Here is a 17,863-nt window from a genome sequence, read left to right as displayed (position 1 = left end):
GGGGAAGATCTTAAAAGTTTTTTTCCATCAGTATTTACTCAGGAAACTGGCACAGTCATGGAAATTAAGGAAAACAAGCAGTGATGTCATAGGACCTATTCATATTAAAGAACTATTCATATTCATATTGCTTCCTGTCTTAAAGCAAATAAGGGTGGATAAATCCCCAGGGCCTGACAAGATATTCCCTTGGAACTTGAGGGAGGGTAGAGTAGAAATTGCAGGGGATCTGGGAGAAATATTTAAAATGTCCTTAGCCATGGGTGGGGTGGTGGAGGATTGGAGGGTAACTCGTGTTGTGCGGTGAGCCTGACATCAGTAGTAGGTTAATTATTGGAAGGTGTTCTAAGAGATCGGATAGCCAGAAAGTGATTCGGAATAGTCAATGTGGCTTGTGCATGGCAGGGGAAAAAAAAATCATATATAGATTTTTGAGGAGGTTAACCAGGAATGTTGATGAAGGAAAGACAATGGATGTTGTCTACATGGACTTTTAACAAGTTAGTCAGGAAGGGAGATTAGTCAGGAAGGTTGAGACACTAAGTATTCATGGTAAAGTAGTGAACTGAATCTAACAATGGCTGGATGGGTGAAGCCAGAGAGTAGTGGTCGATGATTGGTTCTCAGACTGGAGGCCTGTGACTAGTGGTGTCCCTCAGGGATCAGTACTAGAAAAATGTTGTTTGTCATCTATATCAGTGATCTGGATGATAATATGGTAAATTGGATCAGCAAGTTTGCAGATGACACTATGATTGGAAGCGTTGTGGACAGTGAAGAGGTTTTCAAAGCTTTCAGAAGGATCTGGACAAGCTGGAAAAATGGGGTGAAAAATGACAAATGGATTTTAATACAGACGTTTGTGATATGTTGCATTTTGGAAGGACAAACCAAGTAAGGACATACATTTTAAATGGTAAGGCATTGAGAAATGCAGTAGAACAGTGGGATCTGAGATTACAGATGCGTACGGTTATTCCCTAAAAGTGGCGTCCCAGGTGGATAGGGTTGTAAAGAGAGCTTTTGGCATATTGGCTTTCATAAAAAAAATATTGAGTATAGGAGTTGGTCTGTAATGGTAAAGTTGTATCAGAAATTGGTGAGGCCAAATTTGGAGCGTTGTGAGGAGTTTTGATCATCTACCTGCAGGAAAGATATCAAAAAGATAGAAAGAATGCAGAGAAGATTTACTAGGATGTGGCCTAGACTTCAGGAACTGAGTTACAGGGAAAGGTTAAACAGGCTAAGACTTCTTCCCTGGAGGGTAGAAAAATGAGGGGAAATTTGATAGAGGTATTTAAAATTATGAGGGGGATAGACAGAATAAATGTAGATTGGCTTTTTCCACTGAGGGTAGGTGAGATACAAATGAGGACATGGGTTAAGGCTGAAAGGGAAATGTTTGGAGGGAATTTGAGAGGGAACTTTTTCACATAGAGAGTGGTGAGAATGTGGAATGAGCTGTCAACTGAAGTGGTGAATGCGGACTCGATGTTAAAATTTAAGAAGAATTTGGATGGGAGTGGCATGGATGGCTATGGACTGGGTGCAGATCAGTGGGACTAGGCAGAAAAATGGTTCGGTACAGACTACAATGGCCTCTTTCTGTGTTGTAATGTTCTATGGTTCTACAAGATAATCATGGCGATAAGTTAGAATTTTAGTAGCAAGAATGTTTTGGGAGAAATTGAGACCAGTTATAAAGGAATTTTTGAAATCGTTAAGAGCTTTAAGGGAAGAAAACATTAGAATTGCATTGTTTCTTTATCAGGTATACCAAGGAACAATGAAAAGCTTTGTATTACATACCATCCAGCCATACTGAAGTACAACAGGTGATGCAATAAAAAAACAAAGGTGCAGTATATGAAGAAAAGTACAGTTAAACTATACAGGAGCATTCAGCAATGAGAGGTTCAGACTAGTCTGATAAAAGCAGGAAAGCAATAGTTCTTAAATCTACAAGTTTCTGTTTTCAAGCTTGTGTATCCTGCCTGAAGGAATGGGCGAGAAGAAGTGTGACTAAGGTGGGAGGAGTTCTTTAAAATATTGGTAGCTTTCCTATGACAGCAGAAGGTATAGATGGAGTAGAAAGAAGAGATATTATGTTTACAATTCTGCAGTTTCTTCCAATCTTGGGCAGCACAATTGGAATGCATCCAATTAGAATATTTTCTATGGTACAGCTACAAAATTGATAAGAGGCATTGAGGACATGCCGAGTTTCCTGTGGCTTCTGAGGAAGTAGTGCCATTGATGCTCTTTTTGGCAATGGTGTCAATGTGGCTGGACCAGAACATGTTGGTGATATTCACTCCATCTTGAAGCTCTCCAACTCTGCATTATTGATATAGACAGGGACTTCTCTCCTTCATTCCCCATGTCCCCCTCCCCTCCTCTCCCAGTTCACTGAAATCAATGACCGCTCCTTAATCAGATGGATGATAATGCAGTTAAATATCCCAAACAACTCTGCAAGGGTATTATCAAGTAAAATTTGACATGAGTGCAATGCACAAAAATGCTGGAAACACTCCACAGGTCAAGCAGCATTCATCGAAAGCAAAGGGATATAACCAAAGTTTCTGGTCTGAGCTGTTCGTCAAGGTCTGCAGTTACTTCAGGAGATAGTAAGACAAATGGCCAAAGGTGTATTTGAAAGTTTATGGTTTTAACCAATCTTTTAAAGAGGACAAAAGGTGGAAAATTAATGTGGTTTTAGACAGGAATATTAGCACTTTAGGAAGGATGTCAGTATATTGGAAGAAGTTCAGCTAAGATTACCTCGATTGTTGCAGAAAAGGGTGGCTTGTCTTATGATAAAAGATGAGATTGGCCAACATGTATTCACCAGAATGTAACATACAAGTTCTACAGGGTCCTTCGAGGATGAGAGGTTTCTTCTGAGGAAAATTCAAAATTAGAGGTCTAAAATTAACTTCTTTTCTCATTGTCAGTTTTGAGTAAAGATCAGTGATGTGAAGAGTTAATGTAATTTCATTTTCTACTGATGGTGCCTGACCAGCTGAATATTTCCAACATTATATTGTTTTATATCTAGGAGTCACAATTTAAAAATAAGAGGTTATGCATGAAAAGAAAAGAGGTGAAATTTAGCTTAATGCATCCTTAGAATTTTCTTTATAGTTAGAAAGGTATAGTCTTAGTGATTTTTAAGGCGGAGGTAGATGGATACCTCCTATGTTTAAAAGATTACTGTAGATTGGAATGTGAAGGTTACGGTCAGATGAATCATTACCTTATTATTGGAGGAGCAGGCTCAGGAGAATAAATGACATAATCTTTTAATGTTTTCAAGATGGTGCTCAAGGTTACAATGTCTTATGTAATTTGATGGACCTAAGTAGTCTTGTCTCATCTTTGTCAACAGTTCATTCGTCTGTTCAAACAGTCACCCTGGTGTCAGCAACTCCTCCATCATCTGTATTCACTCAACCACTAATGCGTGAAACGTTCTCTCCTGATTCGGAGTCTTTGATGCCTGCAGATCTGGATAAGTCTGCAATGGAGCTGATTGATTGGTTGACGCTCATTGATCAGATGATCAAGTCAAACATAATTACCGTTGGAGATCTAGAGGAGATTAATGAAATTATTGTTCGCCTGAAGGTATGGAAAGAAAATTCCCCCACTAACACAATTTATGTTGTGCCTTTTTCATGCCATAAAGTATCTGAAATAATTCAAAGTTCAAATTTATTTTTAGAGTATATACATAACATCACATGCAACCCTGAAATTCTGTTTCCTGCTGACCAGGCAGAATTTCAACTTGTCGGTAACTAAACTGTAATCAACAAGAAATATATGAGTACAAAATAGAAATGTAAGCAATTTGTGCAAATACAGAAAAATAAATATTCAGTAATAAATAGTGAGCTAAGTAAGAGTCCTTGAATGAGTCGCTGATGAAGTCTGATTGGTTGAGGGGTAGCAACTGTTCCTGAACCTGGTGGTCCAAGTCCTGTGACACGTACAGTATACATCTTTCCTATTGGCAGCAGCGAGAAAAGAGCAAGATCCTTGAAAATTGCTGTTGCTATCCAACTCTGTCTCATTCCATGTAGATGCTCTCGTTGGTGGGGACAGTTTTGCCTGTGATCTACTGGGCTTTGCCCGCTGCTTATTGCAGAACTTTCTGCACAGAGGTATTGGTCCTCCAATAGCAGGCTGTGATATAGCTGGTCAGCACATTTTCCACTATACATCTGTGGAAGTTTACTGAGAAATCCGATGACATATTGAATTTCTGCAAACTCCAGGAGTAGAGGTGTTGATGTGCTTTCTTCACAATGACATTAGTGTGATGGGTCGAGGAATAGCTGTAAACAGACCTCAGCATTCGAAATTCTGAAGGATGAACTGATGGATCATTTGTCCAGAGCATGGTTTAGTAACTAGGCAGCAAGAAATTTTGTGAAAATCATTCTTATAGGAAGTGGAGGCTCTAAGTTATGAAATGTTTTCTGGTGAAATGGTGTTGGAGCACTTGGTGAAACGGATGACGGGTGAGGTGATGCTGGTGAGCTGACAGGGTGGGGCAGATGATTTTGTTTTATCTGGTGATTCAGTCAAAAAAGTTTTGTTGTATTTGAATGGAATTCGTAGATGGTTGAATTTAACTCCCAACAAGCATATCCAGTATTTAGCACATGGCTGAAGGATGTTTACGATTGACTTGTTAAAGTAAAAATTCACACGTGGATCTTTTTGGAACTAGGCCACAAAGAATGACTTGGAGCAACGGCGTTCCCGGCTTGATGCTATTTTCACTCTTGCTCAGAATCTAAAGAATAAAACTGCTGACTTGGAGGAACGAGCTACAATCACTGAGCGATGTGAGTAAGGTTGTCCCATAAATGCTTGTGAACTCTGACATCTTGCTTGCTTTTAATTCCTGTAAGTGAAGTGGTCTGTAGTGTGAGTTAACAGAAGAGATGATCTCTGAACAGCCATTGTTTTTGTTTCCTGATTTTGCTTCGGTTAGCTTTGAGCTGGATAATACAACCCAGCTGGGTGCACTGTCCAGGATGGGTGAACTAAACTGAAGTAATAAATGAATTTAAAACAAATTATTATCATATTCCCTGGCTTAGATTTTTAAATTTGTTTTTCCAGTGTTCTTGCTCTTTTCTGTTATTTTACTTAAAACTGCAACTGTTGGATATAATTTCTTTTTAAATAGAGCTGTGAACTGGGACAAAGCTGTAGGGTCCATATATTCAGAGTTTAAGCATTGCAAATTTCTATGGTGTTGTTAGAAATGTGTTCTGATGTGTCAGATTTAAATACTGCACATACATTATTGGGGAAAGTAGAACAGTATTTTCCATGTAATTACCTTATGTTTATGTTTTTGTACAGTGGTGAGGGTCCAAAATCATTGGGATAGTACGCAACACAGACTGGAGGCACGGCAGCAACAGCTAGAAAAACTGCTTAGTGATAGCATACAGTGGGAAGAAGAATGGCAGGCAAGTGAACGATTGGTTGGTCAGAGTGAAATTCGCCTCCAGTCTCTGCAACAAGTTACTTCAGATCCATTTGCCCCACAGCTTGCAGAAAGCAAGGTAACATTTCAACATTGATCTTCTAGTTGCTTGTAGTTTTTGCTCTTAATGTAAGCTGTTGAAGGGCTAGCATTTTATTCACAGTCTCAACTTCTAAAATTTATGCTTAATTTGATTAATTTTAAACTGAACATGCCACGGATCTATCTGCAACATGTACCTGACAAAGGACCAATTCTGATACTTATGTGAAGGGAGAAGAATTGGGCTTGTAACTAGTTTATTTGATCTTCAATGAATATATGAAATCCATTTTAACTGAAAAGTTGGAGCAAGGTCAGTGGGAGCACACTGGTCCCATTTCAAATTCCAAAGAGGTGGAAATGGAGTAACTAGAACAAGAGGGCAACTATAATCTTTAGAGGACACTGCAGATTGAGGGAACTTTATGGGTTAGGAACTGACCTTGATATTTCTACTCCTATCTTCTCTGTCATGAGTGATGGCTGGAATACCACAGTATTTGAGTTGTAGCCTTGGTGTGACCAGACAGGTAAACTTTCAGGAAATACTAAATTTCTGAAGATTAACTTGGGCTTCAGGTGAACTGAATATGATGCTGAGTTGATCAAAGTTTGGGTAACCTTAGCCCCAAATAAACAATGTTTCAAATGAATTTGTACCTACCGTATATTTTGGTATATACGTCGACCTTCTGATAAGTCCGGTCTCCATTTTCGGCCTCGTTTTCATGGTTTTATCATATATCTGGCTTATAGGATGACCCTCCAATTCCTCTGTGATTTTCTGCAAGGAACGTGCTGGATGCTGGTGTCCGGGCCTCCCAGCAACAACCCAAACTTTCTTACAATGCCCGAATCACCAAGTAATAAATCTGTAAATTAAGCAAGAAAGTGGAAAAAAAAACATTTGCTTCTGGCCAGAAGATGCCAAGCGGTGCTGGGTCCAAGTCTTCTGCATTGGCTGCAGCTGACGACAGCGACTCCATTCTCAATATTGCTGCTCAAGTGTGCCTAGTGCAAGAACCACGGCTACGTGTCGGCTCCCAGGCAGGAGCGGAGACCTCTGACTCCACAATTGTAAAATGTCTGTCTGGGTGATGGCAACTGTTGGGAGATGTCAGGGAGCACCAGCTGTGTGGAGGAGCTTCTTATATGCCGAATCTACATCAAGCAATATTTTTTTTTGGTGTTGAATTTAAGGTCTCATTTTTGTATCTGATGAGTCAACCCTTTTTTTGAGGGTTTCAAGACTCGACATATATGCCAAAACATACGGTATATAAAATATTTAATATTTTTTTCCTTTGTGTGCACAGAAAGTAAAAATCAAATCACTGCTGATAAATAATATTCTGCTTTTCTTATGAAAAATGACTTAAATGTTTTTATCTTGTGTTTCTAATTGATAGGAGGCAGAGTTTATTGAAATTCCAATTGGAGATACTATGTATATATTTGAAATGGCGCCGGGAGGGTAATTTTGATGTATTAAATGGATTTTTATATTTTTTGAGGCAACCTGTTTCTCTCTTTTCTCTGCCATCTGTTTTGCAGCACTTCTTACAGGAGTTACAAAAAGGACAGTTTACAGTGGCTTCTTTCAATGATCTGTCAAAAAAATTGCTACATGATTATACAGCTGATGATACGCGAAAGGTGAAAGAAATTACAGAAAACATCAATAGGTCCTGGAATAATATTAATCACAGGTGAGATATGGAGTAAAAATTGATGATAAAGTAAAATTTTACTTATGTGTGTGAGAAACTCAGTTATTTCTGTTCCACAGAGGCAGGTCCTTCTCTATCAGCTAGATCTGCTGTAACTTAATTGACACAATGAAGTATTAATTAGTACAATGCTGGAGGAACGCAGTGGGAGGAAAAGAATGATTGATGTTTTGAGCCAGAGCCCTTTATTAAAACTGTGGAAATGCAGGTACAGCTTTGCATACTGAGTGCCAGTAGTAATTTTGTTTGTATCAGATTCCAGCACCTGTCATCCTGAGGTTGTGTCGAAGAAAAGTTATGTGCTCCGTTCAGAAATGAAAATCAGCAAGTAGCGGCAGTACACGCTGGTTCCTTGATTCTTAAAGACCCTCTGAAATGGTCAAACAAGTAGCCAGTTGACCAGGTTCGGGCAATAAATACAGGCCTTGCCACAATCATGTGTGCCAAGAGTGAACAGTGCAAAAGAAATTTGATCCCTGTTTAAACAATGCTGCTGTGATGTGATCATTTTTAGCTACAAAGTTAGTGAAGGGTAAGGCATTGCTTGGCATCAGGGCCTGCTACCCTTGCATTGTGCAGGAAAAGCCCTGACCATAAAATAGCTGATGTAAAATTTTGGTTGCTGGAAATATGAAGCAAAGAAAAACATGCCAGAAATGCTCAACAGGTCTTGCAATTACTATGGAGAGAGAAATAGGCTCAGGATTTCAGATTACAACCGTCTATTTTTTTAATATTCATGTGCCTATCTTAGAAACTTTCGAACGTCTATTATACCAGCTCCACCACCCCCACCCCATCCCGGCAATGCATTCCAGACACCCACCACTCTCTGAAGTTCATAGGTTAATTGAATGTACTAGGATGGCATGGGTTTAAATGACTGGAATTGGTTTATGTTTTCAATAAATATATTTATCCCAAACACTGCAGGAGTTCCTCAGAGGCATACAAAGTCTGATAATCTCAAATATTCCTCTGTGCAATGTCAGCATTGTTCTATTTGCAGTGTTCTATTTCTTCCTCAATTTTTTAGTAAAAGAAGCAACCCTCCTCTTCATGGCTATTACTTAGACATGGAATGTGAAGTGACAAGTGGAATATTTCAAACAAGAGCCAAACTGGCCCTCTACCCTTCAGATTCCATTAGTACTGCATTTGGCCAGAACCCTACCATCAATATCAATGGGAGGGAGGGAGTTACCTTCAGTAAGCAAAAGCAGAACAGAAACTGGGTAACCTGCAGATAATGACTCATGTTGCTTCTTTAGGTTTCAACATCTTAATCAGGGCTTTATTGTCCAGAAGTGCCGTGGAATCTTCACCAGAAGAACTGGATTGATTCTGGAGCACAGATGACTCCCATACTTTGAAGTGAATGATTGGATGTGAAAAAAAATGGTGGACTTGCCAGCAAAGTCAAGATGGTTTCTCTTCCCATCTCTTCACCACACCCCCCCCTCAAAAAAAAGGCTCATTAAATAAAAATAAAATTTCCTGGCACTTGGGATAAATATTGCCACTTCCTGAAAATTTCCAACCCAATATTTATAAATAATTTATTGAAAATAAATTCCAGAGCTGAATGTTTCATGGATCTGGTGTAGTTCAGTGGGTGACTCTCGCTGGTGTCTGGTTGTGTTGTTCGATAGTGGGAATGGGAGATGGCAGACCACCTCTCTCCAGGTAAGAATCCACTGCTTACCCTATAGGTTGAATGGTATAAATGAGTCCCCTTTGCACTATTTCTTAAATACTCAGAACCTTCAGCAAGCACAGTCAGTCTGTGTGAAGTTGCTCAACCATTTGATGTTTTAGCAAAAATTGGGTCTATGCATGCAGCACTCCTTCTCAATAACAGGGAAGAACATGGTCATCAGGTGCAAGGTGCTCTTGGTACTGCAGTATATAGTGTAGGTGTAGCCCATCACCTGCACCTCCACCCTGGCAGATACCAGAGTAGTTTTCCGATTCATATGGGGTTCAAAAATGGATAGAGTCCAAAGGAGTGCCACATACAAGTTGCCAGAAAAAGGGGGAAAGGGCATACCCAATGTGGCTTTCATCCTGATGACCACCTTCATGTGTGGCTGCATCAGGCTGTATGTGGAACCAAAGGCATCGTGCCACACAACCCTGCTGCCTGGCCTTCTCCCCATAATATTTGATGCTCTGGCTAATCAAGAACCTTTCAATCTCTGCCTTAAATTCATCCAACATCTTGGCCTCCACAACCACCTGTGCAACAAATTCCACAGATTTACTCCTGGCTAAAGAAATTCCTCTGCATTTCTGTTCTAAGCAAATGCCCTTCAACCCTGGCTAATCATACATCATCGACCAGGCATTTAAATCCAATAAATATGAAGAAATGGATTTACTTTCTATAACAGGTCAAAAGTGCTGCATGAATCTTGAGAAACTTATTTTTAATATTCCTTGATTTTTATAATTTATTTCTTCTGGCTTCACAGAATGTCTCATTACCTGCTTTGTAATTACTGTATTCCAATATTTAATGTTTCAGCATCTTGACTTCAAATCTGTTTTCTATCTTGTTTCTGTTAGAGCTGGTGAGAGAGTTGAGTACCTGGAGAGTGATCTGAAACACCTGCAGAACTTGCTGCAGGAAATGGAAGGTTGCCTGCAGTGGCTTCAGAGAATTGAAGGCTCTCTTGATGATCTGGTTAATACAGCTGAGAAAGAAGTCACTTCAAAGGATAGTGCTGAGGTCAAGAGACTGAAACGTCGATTGAACGTGAGTACAGTTTATGACAACTTTTAATTAATTCAGAATTACAGCAAGATTGGGTTCTAACTTGGATCAACCACTGGTGTTTTTCAAGGATGCTCACCTTATCTACAGCAGTTTAAACAAATCTTGTTATTACACTCTCACTAAATATCACACAGATAAATCCAGATTAGGCGAGTATTTTGAGATATACAATTTCAGTGGGAAAGTTTGTGATCACTTCACTGTTCTGACTTGTGTTTTAGTTATATCTAAATCATTGTCATGTGCCAAGTTCATCAACTTGATATCAGCTCTTCCCTCTGTAATTGGATCTTGGACTTTCTGACTAACAGACCCCAATCTGTTAAATTATGTAATCTCTTTTGTTCTCACCTTGAACACTGGCACGCCCCAGGGCTGTGTGCTGAGACCTCTCCTGTTTTCCCTTTTCACCTATGACTGCATTCCTGTATATGGTTCTAATTCCATGATCAAGTTTGCAGATGACACCACAGTGGTTGATGGGGATGATGAGATGGCCTAAAGGGGATGAGGTACAGCACCTGGCTGCGTGATGTGCCGACAACAACTTGGCACTTAACACTCTGGAGACCAAGGAGATCATTGAGGACTTCAGGCATCCTGGAAGCCACACTCATGTCCCTATTTACATCAATGAAGTTGTGGTGGAATGTGTATCAAGCTTTAAATTCCTTGGTGTCCACATTTCTGATGATCTCACCTCGTCTCTGAACTCCTCGATCCTGATCAAAAAGGTGCACAGCGCTTTTATTTTCGGCAGAGAATGAAAAAAGTGACCTCTGTCCCAAACGTTGATGGATTTTTACCGCTTTACCACTGAAAGCGTGCTTACCTATGGCGTCTCAGTGTGGTATGGCAATTGTCTTGTATTGGACCGTAAAGCACTCAGCAGGTGGTGAAAACTTCCCAGAGGATTATTGGTATTCAATTGCCCACTGTTGAGAATATCTATCAGGAACGCTGTCTGGGCAAGGCGAAGAGCATCATCAAAGATGCATCTCGCCCAAGCTATGGACTTTTTAATCCCATTTGGTAGGTGCTACAGGAGCCTTCGTTCTTGAACCAGCAGGCTCAAGAAGAGCTTTTTTTCCCCAAGACTGTGATCCTGCTGAACCTTAAATCCCAGTGCTGAGTGGTACTGCACTCACATTGTACTGTCAGTCCTTTTATAATTCTTTGCTTGGTGAATGCACTTGTTTTTATTTGCACGTTGTTATTTATATACAGCACTTATTTTAAAACTTCTGGTTGGATGTTAATTGTATTTCATTGGCTTTGTATTTTACTTGGCACAATGATAATAAAGTTCAATCTAATCTAACGTGTATGCATTAGATGAGATGCAAATATGATTGATGGTTGCAGTGCAGGTTTCTGTGATTTAAAAAAAAATTCCATATGAGATTGTTTATCCTTGATTAGTGGGATAACTGGAAGTTTGAAGATGTTGAGGTAACAAAGTTTGTGATTTGATGTAATAACCTCCCCCTCAGATCAGAAGAGGGACTGCATCTGAACTTTGGGTGTTTATAAAGGCCCTTTTCAACACATGGCTTGCAGAAATGCGCAGAATGCACATTCCCAGTCTTTGCAAAATTTCACTCTTTCCAATGTAACACAAATACATTTAAATTTTGTCAATTTTCCTTTTAAAATGTAATGTTGCTCCACAGCCAGCTGGAGGAGCCAGTTGATTTTGATGGGTTATCTCACTAAATGATTGAACTGGGTTCTTGTTTTCTCTTTCAAACAACTCAAAAACATTCACATTTTCCCTTTAAAAACTTTCATTACAATTGTGAAATTGCTTGATGCTCACTTTGCAAAGATGCATATTTTTGCAAACTCAATATGCCTGAATATAAAAATGTAAATGGGCAGGTTGTGATGAAGATTAAGTGTCCATAAAATCAAGGTAATTTTTTACCTTGAGTTAAAGTTTTTGCAATGTTTGTAAAATTTTATTGCTTCTGCAATACTGAGAATTAAGTCATTTAAAGAATATGTGTACAGGCTTCAGGAAGGTGTTATGGTGTTTAAAAATAGATGCATCACATTTCCAACAAGAACAACTTCAGTGAAAATGGTAGCCTTTCTAAGAAAGGAAATGGAAAACAAATAAAGCTAATCATGAACTATTGTTACACCTAAATTACTGGAATTACTGTGAAAATAAGGATGGGGGGGAAGGAACTGAAAATAGAAAATGCTATTTAATCTACAAAAGATGAAGGCAAGGCCCTGCTGAAATGTTAACTTCTCTTCCAATTTGATGATCCAGATCTTTGCAGGTAAAGTGATGATTTTGAATGAGTAGGTTGCTTTCTTCATAGTATCTCCCAGAGAAACTGAGGCCTTTTTCAGACATGGAAGCCCAAGTCTGGACATTGAGGTTATTAAGTTTAAAAGAGGGTTATGAGATAGTTGAAAAGGGCTAGTGAATCCAGAATTATCGGGCATAAAGACATTTAAAATAATAATGCAAAGAGAAAGGTTTTTTTTTTTGCATAGAAGGTGAGAAAGAAATAAAATGGAATGCTTGAAACAGTGCTGAATAGATTCAAAATTATGAGAATATTTAAATGTATTAAAAGACAGTAAAAGCGTAAGGAATTAAGTCATGTATATCTTTTGAGAGCTTGTGTCAACAGGTGTAAATTGGGCTGAATCATCTATTGAGCTGCTTGCACCTGTTAGAACTGTACCAGTATTTGGTGCATACTTTGTTATCCCATGTTTTTATAAGGATCATTGAAATACTGTATTGCTTGAATTTAAATATCTGGAGAGCTCACCTCCATCTAGGGTGGTCAGACATCTGGTTTTAGGCTGCACAGTCCAGCATTTTGAGCCCTCTGACCTCCGACTGGCGCCACCTTGAGGCAGACGTTAATTTATCCTCCATTTGGAGGTGTAGGGGCAGCAACAGGGAGGGGGCATTAACCTTGTTAAAGGCAGCGCCCCGGGTCCATAGGCCATATTTCTTGCATGCATGTGTGAGTGCCAACTGGCCCATGCATGGTGGTTTGGAGTACTGCAGTCGTCCACCGCATGTGCAGTGGGTTAGTTTACTGGGGCCGGTTGGCGTGGACGTGATGGGCCCGCTGATGGGGGAGTGCGTAGTTTTGGTGCGATCGACAGCGCTTCAACATCGAGTCATGGCAGGCTTTGAAGGAGGGTGAGTGAAGCTCCATATTCATTTCTTTATTTATACTGTATGAATGAATTGTATGTAAAATGCAGAATGATAAATCATTGAAAAGGCTCTTGCAGAAAATCACTGATTTATGTTGAATTAGCTTGGTTTTTGCTGGATTTTTATAGGAAAAAAGTTCCCTCATGCCACCCCCCCCCCCCCCCCCCACCAATAGACTTGTTCTGACACTGATCCATTCTGAATCCCAATCATAACCTTCATTTGTACTGAAGTGTAGCCAGTGCCTGTAGAGCAGTGATTCTCAACCTTTTTTTTTCCCTCACTCACATACCACTGTAAGTACTCCCTATGTCATCGGTGCTCTGTGATTAGTAAGGAATTGCTTAAGGTGGTATGTGAATGGGAAGGGAAGGTTGAGAACCATTGCTCTAGACCCAATTGTTACTGAAATATTTTGCTTGAGAAAAATTGCCATTGGCCCATTTCTTTTGGAGTTATGAAACCGTGCACATAACAAGTCAATTAGGTACAATTAAAACAGTAGTTTTCAAACTTTTTCTTTCCACCCACATACCACCTTAAGCAATCCCTTACTATTCACAGAGCACCTATGGCATTGGGGATACTTATAGTGGTATGTGAGTGGAAAGAAAAATGTTGAGAACCACTGCTGTAGAGTTAAAATGTTTCAGTTAAAAATTCTTCAGAAACCCAGAAATATAATAGGGGTGTAAAAACAGGAAATGTTTGAAATATTCAAAAGCTTAGGTAGCATCAAAGAAACAAGAGTCAATAAGCCCTTTCAAGCTGCCACGTAAAATGGGATTAACCGGACAATTTGCCCGATAAGCGCCCCACTCACATGGGAGCTTGAAAGGCTCTGACCCGGTTAGCATGGTCCAAATCCAACTGGGTCCCTGACCTACCTCAGAGGTAGTCAAGGAACCAGGAGGTGTCCTCTGGTGGCCTGAACAGCAAAATGGCATACCCGGTTACTCCTGTGACATCAGTGCTTGTGGGCTGGTGTCATAGAGAAACCCCTGGGTGAAGTGCCTGCCACAATCGGGGGGTTTGGGGGAAGGGAGAGGGGTCGCTGCCATGTGTGGGAGACGATTCACTGCTGCGAGGGAGGAGGGAGGTAGAGAGGAGTGTGAGGGCCGCGAACTACCATTGGTGCAAACGCCACTCCAGTTAAGACAGTTCAATGATCACGAAGCGGGATATTGTTGAGGGGGGGGTGCGATTGATCGGGTGGGTGTTCATTGACGGTGGCTGTCGCAACTGATGGGGAGAGGGTGACTGACTGGGGGTGGTGATTAACAGTGCATAGGAACTGACGGGGAGGGGGTGACTGACAGCTGATGTGGGGTGGGGGGCAGGGGAGACTTAATGATAGTTCCTGAGTGTGTGACATGTCACTTACTATGCCACAGTAATCACACCTGGGTCCCAGGAGGGCTATCCAGGTGGTGCAACTTAAAAGTGCCTAGTATTTCAAGTTGACAACCTTCATCAGAATCAGCAGAAGTTAGAAATATTGTTTGTTTTAAACAGGAAGAGAGGTGGGGAAAGGAGGAGTGGAAGACAGAATGAAAGTAAATCTCTAAGCAGAAAGGTGGAAAGATCAGATGCTGAAAGGTTTGAATACATGGCAAAATTTATATTGGGATGAATATAGAAACAAATGAGCATGGAGATGGGACTGGATAGTTTTCCCAGTAGGTACTGGGATATGTTTGATGGGCAGAATAGTCTTCCTGTACTTTAGCAATTCTAGGCTCAAAGGCCCTGTAAGTGGCATTTCTAAATAATTACCAATAGCTACTTTCCAGAAGAAATGGTGATTGTAATTTCAAAATATTTAAATCAGAATCAAGAAGGCTGTAAAATGTTTAATTAAATGATGAGGAGTTAATTTTAAAGCCTACTTTAGTCTTTTTAATTGAAGGGCAGTGAGTGGAGAGTGGGAGTAGAAAAAAGAATTGAAATGTGCAGGGGTATGGATGTAAACTGAAAGGTTGTGCTTTTAGGCGAATGATTCCTTTACAAATGCTGTCAGTAAAGTTTGAAAAATGTCTTTCCAAAATATCTCTAAATTTGGACATTCCCAAAACATTTGGATCAGTGAAACTTCAAAAATTTTGCATTTATCACATAGGGAACAATATCTGCATAAAAACGAGATAATTTAAGTTTGGACATATGTGTTCTATGCACCACCTTAAATTGTAATAAGAAATGCCTTACACAAAATGAAGAATCATTAAACAAGATGAGAGTAGAGTACTAGTCATTATCTGAAAATGTTATGTTCAAATCTCGTTCCCAATAATTTTTAATCCCAGCCATTGAGGCTGATATTAAATCCAATAAATCATAAATATATGTTATTTGTCCACCATGTTTTAAAAAAGCCCATAAATTAAAAAAAATGAATCAAGAATATTAACATTTGAGATTCAAGGAAAATCAGAAAGCTTGGACTGAAAAAATGTCTGACTTGTAAATATCTAAAAAAATGTCTGTTAGAAAGATTAAATTTGCCTGATAATTGTTCAAAAGAGGCAAAGTTATCGTGAATAAAAAGATCCTTATCATTCCTTGAAACCTATGTCCAGCAGAGATGGCTGAAAAAGATGATTATGTATAATGTGACCAGTCAGAGAAAAACTATTAAACCCAAAGAATTTTCTAAATTGAATTTATATTCTCAACCTTTTTCTCATTAATGGATTATATGTCAATTTATAAAAGGAAAATTGTAAAAAAAAAAATCCTAAAATTGCTTACAGAGATTTTTTTTTGGAAAACTTCCATTCAATTTCTACCCAAGAGGGGCGATTCACTAACTTGTCTAAATGTAATAATAAAAGTAAATTGCTTATATTAATCACCCAATAATAGTATCTAAAATCTGGAAGTGATAATTCATTTCAAACTTTTTCAACAATTATTAAGATCAAAATAGGATCATGTCTATTAATTCCTTTGTTTGGTTTTTCACATGAGCCAGATATACCTCTGTCTGCAACTCAGGAGAAAGTTTTAGCCTTTACTAACCAGACGAGCAATTTTATTGAAATGGAAAGCTGACTCTTCACCTTCCCATGCACAGTGGTTTATATGATGTAATGTCCTATTTAAGCTTGAAGAAAATTAGATACAACATTTAAAAAAAAAGAAAGTTTCAATTTGTAAATATGTGGGGCCCATTCATAGAATACTATCATGATTGGAAGAATTAAGAATTTTGAATGTTCCAGACATTATCCGATGACTGGAGGCCGCTATCCAATTCACAATTTCCCTTTTCTTTTACAAATGTAACCTTGATTAGAGGGAGGGGGAAGATTAGATTTAGTTTTTAGGTTTTTTTGTTTGTTTTCTTTTTATCAATTTTTATTTGGATTAATTTGACAAATAAGGGTTTCAACATGGTTATCATAGATTAATTCAATAACTTGTTTCTCATGTGGATTAAGGAACTGTCTAATGTAGTTCCATCAATTTTTATTTATGTGTGTGTGTCTGTGTGTGTCTTATATATCTTTTTTTTCTTTGGCTTGGCTTCGCGGACGAAGATTTATGGAGAGAGATGATATTGTTCAGGTTTGTGTGGGTCTCACATGTTAAAGTTGAGGTACAAAGCATACGTTTATTTCGGGAATGCAAATGGGACAATAGGGTCAATATGCTAGGCAAACCTACACGCACATACACACACAATACGCAAATACATTTCGGATAATGAGGGAGGAACCAACATAAGGGTGGAGGAAATTACGTGGTGATATTATGTGCCCCCACCCTTTGACCAGTAAAGACATGGCTCTTGCTATCTAACCTTGGGACTCACCCCAACCCAGTGTAAAAAGTGCTACTTACATGGCACAAGGAGTCCAAAGAGGCAGAACAAAGGGACACATGATCCTTTATTGTTCTGCATGTAGTACTGGGGGGCCAATCACTTGGGGTAGGCTGAACTCCGTTGGCTGCTGTGGCCAATGGCTCGAAGCCAAGTGCAGGGGTCAGCCGAGGTGATTCACCTGGGCCAATTGGGTGAAGGTCAGGGCTGAGTCTGGGCAGGCTGCCTGGACTGCAGCCCCAGGTGATTTATGTGGGCCAATTGCAAGGGTCACCTTGATGGTTTGGGGTGAGTCTTTGTCCTTGATTGGCAGGTAGTGTGTCCTCCGAACAGGAGCATAGCAGCGCCACCAGGTGGTGGACGCTGCCTGTCCATTACTGATGACGTTATATGTTTCCTTAAAATTTTGTTTGTAAGTTTTTATGTTAAACTCAATAAAAAATATTTTAAAAAGCAAAAGAAAAGCTGTAAATATGTAGGAGAGATAGTTGGATATGGTGTGGCAGAGATTAATCTGTTGAATATGAGACTACTGGCTTTGTTTTTCAGAAATTCATCTTTGCTTTTATGGTTTTAAATGAGGGCTTTCAACTTGAAAAGCAAATGAATAAGTGCTAATGAAATAGAATCAGATTAACCATTTAAAAGTATTGGACATTTACTGGCATAACGATATTCTTAAGGCACTTTGCATGATTAATTTCTAATCATTTTATTAAATTTCAGACGACAGCTCTTATCTCATCATTCATTGCATTTCATTTTCATTTGAAAAAAT

The 17,863-nt window shown here is 39.3% G+C and overlaps 1 protein-coding gene across 2 annotated transcripts in view; it reads left to right on the top strand.

The window, feature by feature from the left end:
* LOC138760695 (utrophin-like) overlaps window positions 1–17,863 on the top strand; it is a 632,519-nt gene that overhangs the window by 379,603 nt on the left and 235,053 nt on the right. For both annotated transcript variants that reach the window (XM_069931641.1, XM_069931640.1), the window contains 5 exons: window positions 3,392–3,630; window positions 4,742–4,859; window positions 5,386–5,591; window positions 7,109–7,263; window positions 9,853–10,042. In XM_069931641.1, the coding sequence (XP_069787742.1) occupies window positions 3,392–3,630; window positions 4,742–4,859; window positions 5,386–5,591; window positions 7,109–7,263; window positions 9,853–10,042 (908 nt within the window). The remainder of the gene's footprint in view (window positions 1–3,391; window positions 3,631–4,741; window positions 4,860–5,385; window positions 5,592–7,108; window positions 7,264–9,852; window positions 10,043–17,863) is intronic.

The sequence above is a fragment of the Narcine bancroftii genome, chromosome 4 (genome assembly GCF_036971445.1).
Source record: "Narcine bancroftii isolate sNarBan1 chromosome 4, sNarBan1.hap1, whole genome shotgun sequence".
Lineage (NCBI taxonomy): Eukaryota > Metazoa > Chordata > Chondrichthyes > Torpediniformes > Narcinidae > Narcine > Narcine bancroftii.
Note: the sequence above shows the minus strand (reverse complement) of the source record. Positions and strands in the feature narration are given on the sequence as shown.